General features: G+C 37.7%; 1 protein-coding gene across 3 annotated transcripts in view; it reads right to left on the reverse strand.

The window, feature by feature from the left end:
- LOC105482286 (RP1 axonemal microtubule associated) overlaps positions 1–20,236 on the reverse strand; it is a 328,970-nt gene that overhangs the window by 226,674 nt on the left and 82,060 nt on the right. For all 3 annotated transcript variants that reach the window (XM_071068238.1, XM_071068237.1, XM_071068236.1), the window contains 3 exons: positions 19,237–19,323; positions 15,235–15,367; positions 6,903–7,054 (listed from right to left, as the gene is read on the reverse strand). In XM_071068238.1, coding sequence (XP_070924339.1) covers positions 6,903–7,054; positions 15,235–15,367; positions 19,237–19,323 — 372 coding nt within the window. The remainder of the gene's footprint in view (positions 1–6,902; positions 7,055–15,234; positions 15,368–19,236; positions 19,324–20,236) is intronic.

Raw genomic sequence — 20,236 nt, forward strand, 5'->3', positions numbered from 1 at the left:
CATGTACCCTAGAACTTAAAGTATAATATATATATAACTTAAAGTATATAATATGTTATATATATATCATATATATTATTCATAAATATATATGCACCTAACATCAGAGTTTAAATACATGTTCACAAACAAGTCTTAACAAATTTAAGAAAATTAAAATAATATAAAGTATCTTTTCCAATCATGGTGGAACAAAACTAGAAAATAATAGTAGGTGACTAGAATATTCACATATATGCGGAATTAAACAACTCACTTTTTTTTGTTTTTATGTTGTTGTTTTTTTTTTAATTATACTTTAAGTTCTAGGGTACATGTGCACAACATGCTGGTTTGTTACATAGTTATACATGTACCATGTTGGTTTGCTGCACCCATTAACTCATCATTTGCATTAGGTATATCTCCTAATGCTATCCCTCCCCCTGTCCCCCGACCCAATGACAGGCCCCCATGTGTGATGTTCTACACCCTGTGTCCAAGTGTTCTCATTGTTCAATTCCCACCTATGAGTGAGAACACGCAGTGTCTGGTTTTCTGTCCTTTTGATAGTTTGCTCACAATGATGGTTTCCAGTTTCATCCATGTCCCTGCAAAGGACATGAACTCATCCTTTTTTATGGCTGCAGAGTATTCCATGGTGTATATGTGCCTCATTTTCTTAATCCAGTCTATCATTGATGGACATTCGGGTTGGTTCCAAGTCTTTGCTATTGTGAATAGTGCCACAATAAACATACGTGTGCATGTGTCTTTATAATAGCATGATTTATAATATTTTAGGCATATACCCAGTAATAGGATCACTAGATCAAATGGTATTTCTAGTTCTAGATCATTTAGGAATCACCACACTGTCTTCCACAATGGTTTAACTAGTTTAACACTCCCACCAACAATGTAAAAGCATTCCTATTTCTCCACATCCCCTCCAGCATCTGTTGTTTCCTGACTTTTTAATGATGGCCATTCTAACTGGTGTGAGATGGTGTCTCATTGTGGTTTTGATTTGCATTTCTCTGATGACCAGTGATGATGAGCATTTTTTCATGTGTCTGTTGACCACATAAATGTCTTCTTTTGAGATATACCTGTTCATATCCTTTGCCCACTTTTTGATGGGGTTGTTTTTTTTCTTGTAAATTTGTTTGAGTTCTTCGCAGCTTCGGGATGTTAGCCCTCTGTCAGATGGGTAGATTGCAAAACTTTTCTCCCATTCTGTAGGTTGCCTGTTCACTCTGATGGTAGTTTATTTTGCTCTGCAGAAGCTCTTTAGATTAATTACATCCCATTTGTTTATTTTGGCTTTTGTTATCATTGCTTTTGCTGTTTTTGTCATGAAGTCCTTGCCCATGCCTATGTTCTGAATAGTATTGCCTAGGTTTTCTTCTAGGGTTTTTATGGTTTTAGGTCTAACATTTAAGTCTTTAATCCATCTTGAATTAATTTTTGCATAAGGTGTAAGCAAGGGATCCAGTTTCAGCTTTCTATAAGTTTCAGCTAGCCAGTTTTCCCAGAACCATTTATTAAATAGAGAATCCTTTCCTCATTTCTTGTTTTTGTCAGGTTTGTCAAAGATCAGATGGTTGTAGATGTGTGGTGTTATTTCTAAGGCCTCTGCTCTGTTCCATTGGTCTATATCTCTGTTTTGGTAACAGTACCATGTTGTTTTGGTTACTGTAGCCTTGCAGTATAGTTTGAAGTCAAGTAGCATGATGCCTCCAGCTTTACTCTTTTGGCTTAGGATTGTCTTGGCAATGTGGGCTCTTTTTTGGTTCCACATGAACTTGAAAGTAGTTTTTTCCAATTCTGTGAAGAAAGTCATTGGTAGCTTGATGGGAATGGCATTAAATCTATAAATTACTCTGGGCAGTATGGCCATTTTCACAATACTGATTCTTCCTATCCATGAGCATGGAATGTTCTTCCGTTTGCTTGTGTCCTCTTTTATTTCGTTGAGCAGAGGTTTGTAGTTCTCCTTGAAGAGGTCCTTCACATCCCTTCTAAGTGGTATTCCTAGGTATTTTATTATCTTTGTAGCAATTGTGAATGGAAGTTCACTCATGATTTGGCTCTCTGTTTGTCTGTTATTGATGTATAGGAATGCTTGTGATGTTTGCACATTGATTTTGTATCCTGAGACTATTCTGAAGTTGCTTATCAGTTTAAGGAGATTTGGGGCTGAGATGATGGGGTTTTCTAAATATACAATCATGTCATCTGCAAACAGGGACAATTTGACTTCCTCTTTTCCTAATTGAATGCCTTTTATTTCTTCCTCTTTCCTGATTGCCCTGGCCAGAACTTCCAACACTATGTTGAATAGGAGTGATGAGGGAGGGCATCTCTGTCTTGTGCTAGTTTTCAAAGGGAATGCTTCCAGTTTTTGCCCATTCAGTATGATATTGGCTGTGGGTTTGTAATAAATAGCTCTTATTATTTTGAGATACATTCCATCAACACCTAGTTTATTGGGAGTTTTTAGCACGAAGGGGTGTTGAATTTTGTCGAAGGCCTTTTCTGCATCTATTGAGATAATCATGTGTTTTTTGTCATTGGTTCTGTGTATGTGATGGATTACATTTATTTATTTGCATATGTTGAACCAGCCTTGCATCCCAGGGATGAAGCTGACTTGATCATGGTGGATAAGCTTTTTGATGTGCTGCTGGATTTGGTTTGCCAGTATTTTATTGAGGATTTTTGCATTGATGTTCATCAGGCATATCGGTCTAAAATTATCTGTTTTTTGTTTTGTTTTGTTTTGTCTCTGCCAGGCTTTGGTGTCAGGATGATGCTGGCCTCATAAAATGAGTTAGGGAGGATTCCCTCTTTTTCTATTGATTGGAATAGTTTCAGAAGGAATGGTACCAGCTCCTCTTTGTACCCCTGGTAGAATTCAGCTGTGAATCCGTCTGGTCCTGGGTTTTCTTTTGGTTGGTAGGCTATTAATTATTACCTCAATTTCAGAGCCTGCTATTAACAACTCACTCTTTAAACCATCATCGGGTTGGGTGATGTCAGCAACATGGCAGACTAGGAGGATTCTGACTTTCAATTCTTCCATGGACATACCAAATAAACAAATACAAATACATCAATTCACTTGGAGAGATATCCAGACACTTATTGCAACACACACACACTGAGAAACTGAGAAAATATCCACATTGAAACAGGTAGAAAAAGCTGAGACAAGCTCCTGCCACAAACCACACCCCAGAAATATCACTGCACAGTCAGGAGCTTCTCCAGCTTCAAAAAGGAAGTGTTTGGTTTTTATCTGGAGCCCACAATCTCTTGCTTGCCTTGTTGTCTGTCTGCTGTACTGAAGAATATCTGCTGCAAAAAATAGGCTGCAGTGCTGGCCTCTGTTTTTCCAGGCTTCCAAACTATCTGCCATTTCTGTCATGCCTCCAAGTTAGGGGAGACATAAACCAGTTTCTCCGGCAGCCTTCAAATGAGACAGAATTCTGGACATAGGATCCACTCTTCTGTTTCTGTCCTTTAGTTATCCTGTTGTGCTGTGCAATTCTGCAGTCTTCCTGTTTGGAAGGAAGACCCCATTGAAGCCCAGCTCTACCAAACAAAAGGGCAAGTTCCTTTCCTTCAGAATGTTGGCTCCCATGGGCTCCTCTTCCGAGGTATGGGGACATACAAAAACAGAAAAATGAAAGTTAAAAAAAAAAAGGTGGCATGTCTGCACCTTCTCTATATGTGAGGAGTTCCCGTTCCTGCCTCCTGAACCAGAACTAGAGGGCTTCTACTGAGCCCCCATATCTGAGGTCCAGTGCCTGTTTCCAGGTTTCTGGTGCACTGAATCCAGGCTGAGGGATTGTGGAGGAGAAAACCTAACTTTATGGTTGCTATCCAAGGGATTGGCTCCTGCATCAACTGCCTCTGAGAGAAGATGGGGCTTGGCATATGAAAATCCCCTGGGATCACAGAGAACTAGGAGGTGGTTTTAAACAGGCAGCTATACCCCTAGACTTAGTGCAGAGTAAGCAAGGAAAATTATCTAACTTCCAGTTTCTTCCCAGAAGAGGTGTGACTGCACACAATCCCAGCTGCTGTCTGGGGGTCAGGGCTTCTAACTAGAGTATATCTGGAAGCCTAGAGGGCAGGAAATTAGTAAAGTTCCCAGACCCTCAATAGGCATATGGGTACTTCCCATGTCTTCTCACTCTAGCTCACTCCAGCAATAAAACCAAGTCCCCAGCTTCTCCCTGAAAAGAGTTTCTCTACACACTGAGCATCGCAACTTTCATAGCTCCCACCTAAACAACTGGCTCCTAAATCAACTACTTTTGGAAATGTGGGGGCTCAGCATTTGAGAATTGCCTGGTACCACAGAGAACAAAGAGGCAATTTCAACTGGGTACAAGAACACTTCCAGCAGCTATCCCACATAAGGCTTAGCACAGAGCAAGCAGGCAAAAATACCCAAATCCCTTTTTCTCACTACAAAATGTTGGACTTACACTTTCTCAGATGCTGCCCCAGAGTTGAGCTTCTGGTTAGCCTGCATCTGATTGGTGATAAGTCAAGTAATTATAAGTCCTTTGTGAACCTGAACAGACATGCCTTCTTCCCCACCCGGCTCCAGTGATAAAGCCAATCTCCATCTTCTCCCTGGAAGGAGTTTGTCCATACATTGAATGTCTCATATTTTACAGCTTCTACCTGAGGGACTGGGCTCTAAATCACCTACCTGTAGGAGCTGATGGGGATAGGCATTCTTAAGTACCCCAGGGACTGCAGAGAATGAAGAGATGCTTTAAACAGGTAAGGAGCACTTCCAGCAGCTTTCTCCTGGCTTCATGCAGAGAGAGCAGGCAAAAAAACCCCAGTACCCAGTTTTTCTTTGAAAGGGGTTTGATGCACACCTAATGTCAAGTTTCCCAGCAATTTCCATGGGTTACATTTTTAATTATATTGTATCCAGGCAGTGACAGAAAAAGCAATCAGTAGTCTACTGAGTGTCTGCACACTTCATACAGCATTTTCCCCTGGTTCATTCCAGTGATAAAACAAGTCTCCAGCTGACCCACCTGTCTCTGAGAACTGATGGAACTGAGCATTTGCTAGGCTCTTGGGGGCAACAGAGAGCAATGCAACGGTGTGGTCTGAACAGGAGTGCAGGCATTTGCCACAGATCCTCTCTGCAGCTTAATGCAGAGTGAATGGGAGATAAACTCCAGGTTCTGCCTGAGGAAAAACAGAACTTGATCACACATCTAGCAACCCAACTTTTCCAGCTGCTTCTCAAGAGACTGGTTTCTATCTTACCTATCTCTAGGGCACTGACAGGACTTGGCACACCCTAAACTCCTGGGGACCACTAAAAACAAAGACAGTAGTTGGGACAAATACAAAAGTTTGGAAGGCACTTAATCTCTGCCAAGTTGATCGGTGAGGTTCTATTTCCTATATGAAGCCAGTCTCACAAGATTGGGAGAGGTGGCTGTCTTATCTAATTCATAGAAACTAATAGAGAAAGTCAAAGAAAATGAAGAAAAAAGGGAAATATGTCCCAAACAAAAGAACAAGATTAATTTCCAGAAATGGAACTAAGTGATTTACTCAACAGAGAATTCAAAATAACAGTCACAAAGATACTGAGGTCAGGAGAGCAATGAATGAACCAAGTTAGAAATTCAACAAAGAGGAAATACAAAGGCTTAAGTTCCAGAATAAACAAAGAATTTCTACAATTCAACAACAAAAAAGAAGAAATAACCCAATTTTTTTCTTTTTCAACTTTTATTTTAGATTCAGGCAGTACATGTGCAGGTGTGTTAACTGGGTATATTGTGTGATGCTGAGGTTTAGGATATGAAGGATCCTATCACCCAGGTACTAAGCATAGTACCCAACAGTTTTTCAATCCTTGCCTCATTCTCTTGCATCCCTCTCCACACCCCAGTATCTATTGTTGCTCTCATCGTGTCCATGAGTACCCTATAATTAGCTCCCACTTATAAGTGAGAACATACACTATTTGGTTTTCTATTCCTACAAATAACCCAACCCTAAAATGGGCAGAGAATTTGAACAAACATTTCTCCAAAGATTATATACAAGTGGCCGATAAGCATATGAAAGATGCTCAACATCACTAACAAATAAAGAAATGTAAACCGAAAGCAATGAGATATCCCCTCATAGCCATTAGGATGGGTGCATAAAAAAAATTAACAAGTCTTGGCAAGGAGGTGGAGAAACTGGAACCCTTGTGCACTGCTGGTGGGATTGTAAAATGGTGCAACCACTATGCAAAACAGTATAGCAGTTTCAAAAAATTAAAAACAAACTACCATATGATCCCTCAATCTCACTTCTAAATATGTATCAAAAACAATTTGAAAAGATGAGCTCAAAGAGATAGCTGCACCCCCATGTACACAGTAGCATTATTCACAATAGCCAAGAGGTGGAGGCAACGCAAATGTCCATTAATCGATGAAATGATAAATGAAATGTAGTTTGTTTGTTTACTCACAAGGAAGTATTATTCAGCCTTTAAAAGAAAGGAAATACTGTCACATGCTATAACATGGATGAATCTTGAGGACATTATGCTAAGTGAAATAAGCCAGTCACAAAAGACAATTACTATATTATTTCCCTTACATGAGGTATCTGAAGTAAAAATACAGAAATAGAAAGTAGAATGGTGGTTACTAGGGTCTGAAGGGAAGGAGAAATGGGGAGTTGTTAATTACTAGATTACCAATTTTGGAAGATGAAAAAGTTCTGATGATCTGTTGCGCAGTAATGTGAATACTTAACATTACTAAACTGTGCACTTAAAATGCTCTTAAAATAGTTACAACAGTAAATCTTATTTTATGTGTTTTACCATGATTAATCTTTTTAAAATCAACAGGTATTTTGCTTACTTGTCCTCTTAAAAAATTGAAAGAGTTCTTCGATCTAAATAGTTGTCTGGATCCTGTATCTCCCTTTTCCCCATGGATAGAAATGTAGACGTTTGCTACTGTTCCAGCATTCCATAGCTCACCCGTTGCCACATTCACTTCATATATTGTCACTGACAACATAAGAAAAAAACCTTTTTAAGTGCCAAGCAGTGCTCATATAATAGAAAATTACGTACAGAAATCTCCCCTTATCCATGGTGGAAAAGTTCCAAGATCCCCAATGGATGCCAGAAACCACAGATAGTAACAAATTCTATATATACTATGTTTTTCTCTACATATACATACTTATAATACAGTATAGTTCACCATAAGACATTAACAATAACAATAAAATTGATTAATTATAACAATATACTATTCACAATTTCACAGACAGAAAACTTGTTCTTACCACAGATCTTACCAAATTTGACATACTTTTTTTTTCTTTCCATATTAATTCAAGAACTTTCACCTTTTCACTTAAAGGAAGTACTTTATGGCTTCTCTTTGAAATATCCAAATTGCCAGCATCACTGTTGTTGCACTTTGAGGCCATTATTCAGTAAAATAAGGGTTACTTGAACACAAGCACTGCGATACTGTGACAGTTGATGGCTACTAAGTGACACACAAGCGGAGAGCATATACAGCATGGATTCACTAGAGAAAGCGGTGATTCACATCAGGGCAGGATGGAGCAGGACAGCAGGAGATTTCATCACACTCAGAACGGGACACAACTTAAAATTTGTGAATTGTCTGTTTCTGGAATTTTACATTTAATATTTTTGGACAGCAATTGACTTTGAAGAACTGAGACCAAGGAGAGAAAAACCATGGACAAGTGGAGACTACTGTACAGAAATCCAATCAAGAGTTCTAGTTCGAGGTAATACGGAGTAACATGCACCACCCAGTCTCTCCTACTGAATGCAGCTGTAAAACTTTGACAGAATGCATAGAACAGCTATATGAAGGTCAAAACGTGAACAGCGGCAGGAGGAATGGGGAAGAAGACCAAAATTTAAAGTAACACCAAGCATCTGTGAGTTTGCCATTTTTCCTCCTCCACAGTCCCCCAGCCTGGATTCAATGCACCAGAGACCTGGAAATAGGTACCGGGACCTCAGATATGCGGGCTCGGTAGAAGCCCTCTAGTTTTGGTTCAGGAGGCAGGAAAGGGAACTCCTCAAATATAGAGAAGAGAAGATGCAGACATGCTACTATTTTTTTACTTGCATTTCTCTATTTTCTTATATCCCTGTGCCTGGGAAGAGGAGTACATTGGAGCCAACATTTTAAAGGAGAGAACTTTCTCTTCTGTTTGGAGGAACTGGGCTTCAATAGGGTCTTCCTTCTCAAACAGGAAGACTGAAGAAGTGCACAGCACAACAGGATAACTAAAGACTCAGTTTTCTAAGCAAAGCACCAAAAGAAAGATCCAAGAACTGTAGAGATTTTAAGAACTGAACTGACATTGGAACCACAGCCCACAGAAGGCAGGTTAGAATTTACAACCTGAAATTAACCAGTAGTCAACTGTATACTAAAACAAAAATATGAACATTCTCCTTAGGATTTAAGTAAGAGCTACTGTCTCACATAATAATATGTAAAATGCCCTGGATATAATAAGAATAATCAGAATATTAAGAACAAGAAAAATATCAACTCACATGGGAAAAGAGAACGGAGACATCACCATTGAGATGACATGGGTACTGATTATCTGGCAAATATTTTAAAGCAGTCAGGATACAAATGTTACTACAAACAATCATGAACACTCTTAAAACCAATGGATAAACAGAAAATCCCCGCAAAGAAATAGAAAATTTAAAGAATAACTAAATAGAAATTTTAGAACTAAAAAAAACATCATAAGCAAATTTTAAAACTCACTGAATAGGCTCAAGAGCAGACTGAAGAGAACAGAGGAAGGCACAAATGAGCCTGAAGACAGATAAACAGAAATCATCCAATCTAACAACACAGAAACATACGTTTTCTAAAAAATGAACCTCAGGGACCTGTAGGGTAATGACAAAATACCTAATATTCATGGGCATGAAGTACCAGAAGAAGATAAAAAGATTATAATTCAAGAGTTCTGTGAATTCAAACACATTCCTGCACTGCCCTTCCACACCAGCTCCATCCTCTGGATTTTCACATCAGTTAATATTCCTTCATATTCCATTCCCTCCTCAGCTCATGCAGAAGGTTTATAAGTAGGAATTATTGAGGGAAGTTTTATTTACTTTCTGGGATTGTAAACTTGACAATCCTTTTCTAAAGATTGACAACTTTTCTCCATTCTTTGTCATTTTTTCTTTTTTTTTTTTTTTTTTTTAATTCAGGGTCTGGTTCTGTCACTCAGGCTGGAATGCGGTGGAACAATCACGGCTCACTGCATCCTCAACCTCCCAGGCTCAAGTGATCCTCCCTCCTCAAGCTCCTGACTAGCTGGGACTACAGGCATGTGCTACTATGCCCAGCTAATATTTATATATATACACACACATATATATGTGTATATATATATAAAATCATGTATATATAATAATGTAATTTATAACATTATTATATTACATATTCATAATATATAATTTTATATATTCTTTTTAATAGAGATGGGGTTTTACCATGTTGCCCAGGCTGGTCTTGAACTCAAGAGATCCACCTGCCTTAGCCTCCCAAAGTGCTGGGATTACAAGTGTAAACCACCACACCCAGCCTTTCCCATTATTTTTCTAAACAAACTTTCATTTTTCCTTTTTTAAATACCAAATAACTATGATAAAATTGGAGAAAGAAAACAAGAGGAGGGGAATCAGAGTAACAGTGGTCTATCATCTTTGTGCTATTCTAATCAGAGGTGTTCTTCTTTTATTGTCCATGTAAGAACTTAAAAGACAAATATATAACAAAAATGAATTGAAGTTTTCTTAATTAATTGACACATTTGTCCAGGGTTCTACTGGTAAACTGAAATATAAAATAGTTGTTTCATTAAAAAGTACCCATAGGAGAGGATATGGAGAAATAGGAACACTTTTATACTGTTGGTGGGAGTGTAAACTAGTTCAACCATTGTGGAAGACAGTGTGGTGATTCCTCAAGGATCTAGAACTAGAAATACCATTTGACCCAGCCATCTCATTACTGGGTATATACCCAAAGGATTATAAATCATCCTGCTATAAAGACACACGCACACGTATGTTTATTGTGGCACCATTCACAATAGCAAAGACGTGAAACCAACCCAAATGTCCATCAATGACAGACGGGATTAAGAAAATGTGGCACATATACACCATGGAATACTATGCATCCATAAAAAAGGATGAGTTCACGTCCTCTGTAGGGACATGGATGCAGCTGGAAACAATCATTCTCAGCAAACTATCGCAAGAACAGAAAACCAAACACTGCACGTTCTCACTCATAGGTGGGAATTGAACAATGAGAACACTTGGTCACAGGAAGGGGAACATCACACACCAGCACCTGTCATGGGGTGGGGAGGGGGGGGAGGGATTGCATTAGGAGATATACCTAATGTAAATGAGAAGTTAATGGGTGCAGCGCACCAACATGGCACATTATACACATGTAACAAACCTGCACGTTGTGCACATGTACCCTAGAACTTAAAGTATAATTTTAAAAAGCATATTTTAAAAAAGTACCCATAGGGCATCAGCAAGATGATGCAAACCCTAGACCCACATTTGCCCACAGAGATACCATCATAACAACAATACTTGGAACATTTGCCTTTGTGAGAACCCCAGAAACCACCTAAGAGGTTCCTATACCCAGGCAAGACCAAAGACAAAAAGAACCTCATCGAAACCAGTAGGAAAATTCATGGCATTTCACATGGCGAAGCTCCCCCTCCTACCCCTGGCACATACAGCATGACCAAGTTGCATTTATACCTAGATATACAAGGATGGTTCCACATACAAAAATCAATCAGTGTAACATGCCACATTAACAGAAAGAAAGCCAAAAAACAAAAAACTTCATTGATGCAGAAAAAACATTCTTATAATCCAACATGCTTCCTTGATAAAAACTCTCAACAAACTAGGAATAGAAGGAAACTATCTCAACATAATAATGGCAATATATAAAAAGCTCACAGCTAACACAATACTTATTGATGAAAGAAAAAAAGCTTTTCCTCTAAGATCATGAAAAAGACAAGGATGCCCACTCTCATCATTTCTATTCAACGTATGACTGAAAGTTCCAGGTATTGCAATTAAAACAAGAAAAACAAACAAAAGATATCCAACTTGGAAGAGAAGAAGCAAGATTATTGCTGTTTGCAGGTTATATATGTAGAAAACTCTAAAGTGCTCCACACATACAAAAATTGTTAAAACAACAAAATCAACACTCAAAAAGCAGCTGCAGGCCGGGCGCGGTGGCTCAAGCCTGTAATCCCAGCACTTTGGGAGGCCGAGACGGGCGGATCACGAGGTCAGGAGATCGAGACCATCCTGGCTAACACGGTGAAACCCCGTCTCTACTAAAAAAATACAAAAAAAACTAGCCCGGCGAGGTGGCGGGCGCCTGTAGTCCCAGCTACTCGGGAGGCTGAGGCAGGAGAATGGCGTAAACCCAGGAGGCGGAGCTTGCAATGAGCTGAGATCCGGCCACTGCACTCCAGCCTGGGCGACAGAGCGAGACTCCGTCTCAAAAAAAAAAAAAAAAAAAAAAAAAAAAAAAAAAAAAAGCAGCTGCATTACTATATACTAACAAAGAATAATACAAAAAGAAATTAAGAAAACAACTGCATTTACAATAGCATCAAAAACAATAAAATACTATACTTAATACTAAACCAAGGCAGCAAAAAATATGTACAATGAAAACTACAAAACGTTATTAAAATAAATTAAAGAAACAAATAAATGGAAAGACACTCCATGTTTGTAGAAGACTTAATATTGTTAAAATGTCTACATTACCCAAAGCAATCTACAGATTAAATGCAGTCCCTATCAAAATCTCAACAGCAATTTTTACAGAAATAGGAAAAAATCCAAAAATTCCTATAGATTGCCAAGAGATCCCTGAATAGTCAAAACAATCTTGAGATGAAGCCTAACACTTCTTGATTTTAATACATATGACAAAGCAACAGTAATAAAGGCAGTGTGGTACTGGGATAAAGACAGACAGACTAACAGAATAGAATAGAGAACTCAGAAATAAATCCTCGATTATACAGTTAAATGATTTTGACAAGGGTGCCAAGACCACACAAGGAGGAAGATAGTCTCTTCAATAAATGGTGTTGACTAAACTGGATATCCACATGCATGCAAAAAATAATAATAATAAAGTTGAATCTTTATCTTACATCAATATAGATATTAACTAAAAATGGATTAAAGGCCTAACCATAAAAATCTAAATCCATAAAACTCCTAGATGAAACCTTAAGAGAAAACCTTCAGGATATCAAATTTGGCAATTATTTCTTGGATATGACACCAAAATCACATGCAACAAAAACAAACAAATGGGGCTACATCAAACTTAAAAACTTCTGCACAGCAAAGGCAACAATCATTAGTGTAAAGAGGCAACCTATGGAGTTGCAAAAAATATTTCCCAGTCATGTATCTGATAAGAGGCTAATACCCAGAAAAAATAAGGAACTCCTTCAACTAAACAACAACACATGGAAAAGACACAATCCAATTTAAAAATAGGCAAAGAGCTTGAATAGACAATTCATCAAAGAATATATACAAATGGCCAACAAGCCTACAAAAATTCAACATCACTAATTATTACAGAAATGCAAATGAAAACCACAATGAAAAACCAACTCACACCCATTAAGATGGCCAGTATCAATAGAAAAAAAAACAAGTGTTGGGGAGAATGCAGAGAAACTGGAACCCTTGTGGGATGTAAAATTGTCCAACTACTATGAAAAAAGGTATGGAGGTTCCTCAAAAAATTAAAAATTGAATTACCATAAAATTCAGCAACCCCATTTCTAGATACACATCCAAAAGAGTTTAAAGTAGAATCTCAAAGAGATATTTACATTTGCACACGCATGGTCATTACAACATTATTCACAATAGGTAGAAGGTGGAAGCAAGCCTAATGTCTGCTGACAGATGAATGGATAAAGAAATTGTGGTATATACATATGATGGAGTAATACGCAGTCTTAAAAAGAATAAAAATTCTGTTAACATGCTATACCACAGACATTACATTCGGTAAAATAAACCAATCACAAAAGGACAAATATTGTATGCTTACACTCATATGATGTATCTAAAGTAGTTAAAATCATAGAAACAGAAAGTAGAAATGTGGTTCCTAAGGGCTAAGAGAAGTGTGGCGGGGTGGGGATTGGGGGGAATTAGTATTTAATGGATATAGAGTTTCAGCTTTGTAAGATGCAGAAGTTCTAAAGATCTGTTGCATAGCAATGTGAATACACTTAACACAAATGAACTGTACACTTAAAAATGTTTAAGGTAGTAAATTTAATGTTTGTGTTAATTATCACAATTAAAAATAAAATTTTTTTAAAAGTAGCTCACACAGCCTGTGAGCCCACTTTTGGTGTTTTCTTAGGAACCTTTATCCTTAGGTAACTCCATAATTCCTATACCTATACCTACCTAAGATAGGTAATTCCTATCTTAGGAACTCCATAATTACAACAAATTTTTTTTTCAGTTACACATGATGGTATACTGGTAAACTGGGCAAACACTTTTAGAGTTACTGTTGTCTTAAATGATAAATAACTATCATTACTTTTTATAAACTTAAAGGAATAAAATATAGCAAAAGAGACATTAATCCAGCTTTCGTTATTTGTACTACTTAGAACTTACATGTCTACCTCTAGCAAAGGGTGTTACTTGTTTGTAATGATATCATTTCAGACACAGTGTCAATCTTAGCTAGAATATTAGATAAAAATATGGCAAGGGTAAATTATCATTTGCTATATCTACCATTGACCTAGATAACTAAAGGCTTATCAAGTTTACAGATAGCATATGATAGGGTATGGTTAGAATACCAAGCCATGTCCTGAAACTGAAAAGAAAAATGTTGATTAATAAACCATAAGGGTCAAGCCCTACACAAAAGACAAGTAAAATCAGAAGATATTTGTAGAGTGTGCCTTCCTTGAGTAGAACTTTAACAGTTAAAAATGGAGGGAAGCAGCAGCAGAAAGTGACCTCTACATCATTACCAACAATGGGTAGGAATAGGGCACCTGGCAAACATCTCCTCAGGTGAAACACGTGGGCTGATGAGGAAGAATAGTGATAATGCTGCTAAATGGTGAAAAAAATACTTATGAATGGTGAGAACAATGCTCATGCTTCACTTTTCAGTAACTAGGGCTATTCACCTCTTTTCAAAAATATTTTAACTTCAGAAACTTAAGAAAAGTGATCGCACCTTAATTTAAAACCACAAAGGAATCATCAATCTATGCAAATGTTTTGCCAGTCTACGTTCCCTCAAAAAACTAGACAGGTTGGTATGGACCTAAGCCTAATGTCAGATAAGACTACTATTACTCATTTATATATTTATTTATTTATTTAGAAAATTAAAGCATGACATTTTAATAGAACACAGTCTGGATTGGAGAAAAATCCATTTTTTGCCAATTAATAATCTCACATGCCCTTATCCCCTTCTTCTCCAAGGCAGAGGCCAGCAGACCCAAGAGCAAATAGTTCTTATGGACAGCCACACTGAATTCTTATGCTAGGGAGCGGTGACTACCTAACCCTGAGTAGAAAAAGAGCCTATTATCAGCCATAAATTTAAACAAGGCTTGAATACATCTCTGCTTTTGGCCAGACATTTAGAATGTCATTGAGCAGTTGTGTTTTTATTTCCTAATCAAATAGTTAAAGTTTCAAAAATGAGGGAGAGCCCGGTGGGAAAAGTATATATTGACTTGCATTTCTTAGCCCTGGAGGAACTTCATTTGACATTCAATTTTTCTCATGACCGCCTAAGAATTAATTTCCTTGTTTTGATTAAGAAGCATTTCAGCCGACCTTCCTATAGGGCTGTTGACAAGAACATATTCCTGAATGTTGGCATGTGAAACAACTAAAAAGCATTTAGATGCAGCTGCCACATCAGAGAGGTAAGTGATAAGAAACTGGCAGTCCTTAATCATTCATTTACTCAACATGTGTTTATTGGTTCCCTGTTCTTCAGTATTTAGGCAAACAAGTTTTATCTGTGCTGCCTGGAGTTGACTCTTTCCTACCTGGAAGGATGGGTTGTCCTTTACTTAAAACAGGAAATTCTCGACAGATTTCCCCATCCTCTTGATCTCGTGCAAACCATCGTTGAACAGGAACATAAAACTGTTTTCCAGAATTCATATTATGCAATTGTATCTACAATAACAATAATATTACTTTCAAAAATGTAGGAATGCTTTATCAAAGTGTCAAATAAGTTTTGGTTCAAGACTGCCACTTAGCTCAGAGAACTTTTTTTAATATGAGAAACTGTTGATAATTTGACAGTGCTAATTTCTTCTTTTCCTGCCATCTCAAGTACAATGGCATTTCTTTCCTCTATCTAAAAATCTTCCTATTTCTATTTATTTCTTTATTTTTTTGAGACAAAGTCTTGCTATGTTGCCCAGGATGGTTGCCAACTCCTAGGCTGAAGTGATCCTCCCACCTCAGCCTCCTGAGTAGCTGGGTCTACAGACACATGCCACTGCACCCAGATAAATTTTCTATTTCTAGCGTCTCTATTTTGAAATGTTTATTTCCAACACGGCAATTTCTTCCCAAATCTTATGTCATTAATATTTTCCTGTTTAGAAAGAAACGTTTACATTTTTAGAAATATATTTTTCCCTGTTTCAACTTAGAAATTGATGTTTTGGTTTAAAGTAATTTTATAAATATTAGCATAAGGTCAGATTTCATACACCACAGATTCAAACTGATATGGTTCCCCCCTTGGATCCTTAGCAATGAACAAAATTCAACCAGTAATCATTTATATGGTCACCTATTACACCTAATCCATTTATCCTGGAGTTAAACAAGAATGTTAATAATTTCTGGTAGGAACTGAAAAATATGAAAATCATCAAAAAGTAAAAAACTATATTTTCTGATACTAAAATCTAGCCTTTTCTGAATAGAGGACAATTATTCTTTTACAGTATCTCTTGGAGTTCCAGTAATTGATGTCACAAAATAGTGAATAAGCATGCCAGTGTGCAAGGGTAATGTAAGGATTGTTAGCCTATCTAAATATTCAAAATTACTTTAAAACTTCACTATGCTTTCTGATGTTTAAGAATTCAGAAGTGTTCTGTAATGGACTCAGATGTTTCATTTGTAGTATAATGAAATGTTTACAGAAAGATAACTTTTTCATTAAAATAATTTTAGAAATAAAAAAAGCTTCAGTGAGGTGTTATTTTAACTATTAAGTTAATCTTACTCTTTTGAAAATTCCTTAAATCAGAGATTTTCAACTTTAATGATTTTAAAATCACCTTGTTAAAAAGGCAAATTTTCACCCAGGCACAGTGGCTCACACCTGTAATCCCAGCACTTTGCAGGCCCAAGGTGAGCAGATTGCTTGAGCCCAGGAGTTTGAGACCAACCAGGGCAACATGGCAAGACCCCGTCTCCACAAAAACTTAAAAATTAGCCAGGTGTGGTGGTGCATGCCTATAGTCCCAGCTACTTGAGAGGCTGAGGTGGGAGGATCACTTGAGTCTGGGAAGTTAAGGCTGTAGTGAGCCATTATCGTGCCACTCGACTCCAGCCTGGGCAACAGACAAAGACCCTGTCTCAAAAAGGAAAAAAAGGCAGATTTTCAGGACCTGCTCCTACTAAGGTCTCTGGGTCTCAGACAGGTTCAGGAATTCACATTTATAAATGCATATTAAGTGTGATTCTGACACAATGTAATGTCACTTTTAGAAAGGCTTCCTGAGAACCAGTGAGAAAAACTATTGTTTGCAAGGTTACTACTGCCAAGACTGTCTGATTTGACCATTTTAATTAAGGCCCAAAGCTGATCATTTGAGAAGCAGAAAATAACCTAACATTTTGAACTTTTAATTTTGTAAACTTCCTTAACTGAACTTGAAAAAAATCAAGATTAAGTTTCTAAAGCAATGTGGTTATTTTATGGAAATGTATTATTGTTGCTATTATGGAATCAGTGATTCTGTTCAAATCCCCATACAAGTTGGCTTACTTAAAATTTCAAATTTTATGGCCGGGCGCGGTGGCTCAAGCCTGTAATCCCAGCACTTTGGGAGGCCGAGACGGGTGGATCACGAGGTCAGGAGATCGAGACCATCCTGGCTAACACGGTGAAACCCCGTCTCTACTAAAAAATACAAAAAACTAGCCGGGCGAGGTGGCGGGCGCCTGTAGTCCCAGCTACTCGGGAGGCTGAGGCAGGAGAATGGCGTGAACCCGGGAGACGGAGCTTGCAGTGAGCTGAGATCCGGCCACTGCACTCCAGCAAGGGGGACAGAGTGAGACTCTGTCTCAAAAAAAATAAAATAAAATAAAATAAAATAAAATAAAATTTCAAATTTTAAACTTCTAAACTGTATTATAAGAATTAAACAGAAAAATTTCAACTAATTTTGCAAAATGGATAAACTGGATAACAGTTTTTGTACATTCAGAATGAAACTTTGTTTTGTTGTTTTTTTTTTTTTTTTTTTTTTTTTGAGACGGAGTCTCGCTCTGTCGCCCAGGCTGGAGTGCAGTGGCGCGATCTCGGCTCACTGCAAGCTCCGCCTCCCGGGTTCACGCCATTCTCCTGCCTCAGCCTCCCGAGTAGCTGGGACTACAGGCGCCCACAACCACGCCCGGTTAATTTTTTGTATTTTTAGTAGAGACGGGGTTTCACCGTGGTCTCGATCTCCTGACCTTGTGATCCGCCCGCCTCGGCCTCCCAAAGTGCTGGTATTACAGGCGTGAGCCACCGCGCCCGGCAGAATGAAACTTTGAATCAAGAATGTGTCTCTTCTTCACAGGTACTCAACAAGAGCCAGAGTAAACCTTAGGCAAAGTTCTCTTGCAGTGAGAGAATACTTGCCATAGAGAGAAAGACAATAGAAATTTTCAGCCTGATTTTTATATCATTCCTCTATAATACAAAATGTTTTGTCTCAGCATCCCAAGTTCATAATGAATGTAATCTTGCATATTGGCTATCAAATGAAATAGCAGGAGGATTAATGATAATTTTCATACGTTAGTTTACCTCACTGAGAGGGAAGAAAAAAAGATATTATTGTCACATATGATCACTTAAGAATCAATTTGAATATTATACTTCAAAAGCTCTATGTAGCATAAAAGAGAGCATTTCACATAGAAGCCAGGTAGTAATTTTGAATTTTAAAATATAACCTCAACATTCTGTATTTTCATAAGGTAAATTTTTTCATTCTGCTTTCAGAATCCTTGTAACTTTAACATAAAGAAGATGGTATTAACAACTATATACTCCTGCTAATGGAATTTTTTAATGTTTTTAAGGAATTACTCATCTTCTATGAATTTTTCATTAATTCTTCCACATGTTAAAACTCAAGAAGAGTAAGTTTGCCAAAAATATCAGGAATATGATGAGATTTTCTTCACATTTTGAGAACTTGTTTAAAGAGCATTTATTTTGAAATGACAGAAGATGTAAATACACCATACACAAAAATGGATGACAAGCTCTATGATTTCCAGTGTTGGAGATCTGCATTTACTGACAATCATGGTAATAAGTGGATGTTTCATGCTGAACAATGTAGAAAATTTAAGCCTTTTTTTTTTAATCTTAAAAACACTCAAGGGGCATTTTCCTGCTTAGCATGAATAGACTAAATTTCAGAGCTGGCATTCAATTCTAGTAGACTATTATTTCATCAACACAGTGGTCTATCTTTACAACATTTCTGAAGCAAATAACATACAGCTAGTCATCTTTTTATCAGTAGTGCAACTATATCAAGAAGCTATATGAGTTTATCCAGAGTCCCAGGCATTTTTTTCTTTGCAAAGAGGTGAAAGAATTGCTTGGTTAAGGTGCCTCCCTCAATCAATTAAGAATTAATTAATTATTAAGGACATATGATACTTCTGCCTTGAGGAAAGCACAAGCTAAAAAGGTACAGGACTCCATCAACTCATTATAGGCATGATGAGTTGACTCCTGAGAGGAATATGCAGAGGATTTTGCAAAGAATGGGAAAGTGTTGATACATCCTTACCTCCTTGCAGTGCCAGGAAGGCGAGTGTCCAGAGTTGGTATGCCCAATACGAATTTTAAAGAGTGTTCCAATGTCTCCAACTGTTATCTATGAAGAGCCAAGGGAACAACTTTCAATATAATTTCACAAAGTCCACTTAAAAACAGCTCAGATTAGGACATGATATGTTGATAAAGGGGTCAATTCATTAAGAAGAGATAAGAATTATAAACATGTACACACCTAACAAGAGAGTACTAAAATATAATAAGCAGGCCGGGCGCGGTGGCTCACGCCTGTAATCTCAGCACTTTGGGAGGCCGAGGCGGGTGGATCACGAGATCAGGAGATCGAGACCATCCTGGCTAACACGGTGAAACCCCATCTCTACTAAAAATACAAAAAAATTAGCCAAGCCTGGTTGAGGGCGCCTGTAGTCCCAGCTACTCGGGAGGCTGAGGCAGGAGAATGGCATGGACCCAGGAGACGGAGCTTGCAGTGAGCCAAGATCCTGCCACTACACTCCAGCCTGGGTGACTGAGCAAGACTCTGTCTCAAAATAATAATAATAATAAAATAAATAAAATATAATTAGCAAAATTTAACAGAACTGAATGGAGAAACAGGCGCTCTTTGATAATAGTTGGAGACTTCAATACCCCACTTGAATGATGGGCAAAACAAGTACAGAAAATAATAAGAAAATAGAGGACTTGAACATTACACACCACCTAGACCTAACGTCTACAGAACACTCCACCCAACAACAGAAAACAGTCTTTCCAAGTACACATGGAACGTTCTCCAGGATAGAACATATGTTTTGCAACAAAACAAGTCTTGAAAATTTAAAAAGACAAATCATACAGAGTATCTTGTCCAAACACAAAGGAATGAATCCAGAAATCAGTATTATAAGGCAAACTGAAAAGTTCAAAATATGTGTAAATTCCAAGGCGGGTGGATCATGAGATCAGGAGTTCAAGACCAGCCTGCCCAACACAGTGAGACCTTGTCTGTA

This window comes from Macaca nemestrina, chromosome 8 (genome assembly GCF_043159975.1).
Source record: "Macaca nemestrina isolate mMacNem1 chromosome 8, mMacNem.hap1, whole genome shotgun sequence".
In the NCBI taxonomy this organism is placed as follows: domain Eukaryota; kingdom Metazoa; phylum Chordata; class Mammalia; order Primates; family Cercopithecidae; genus Macaca; species Macaca nemestrina.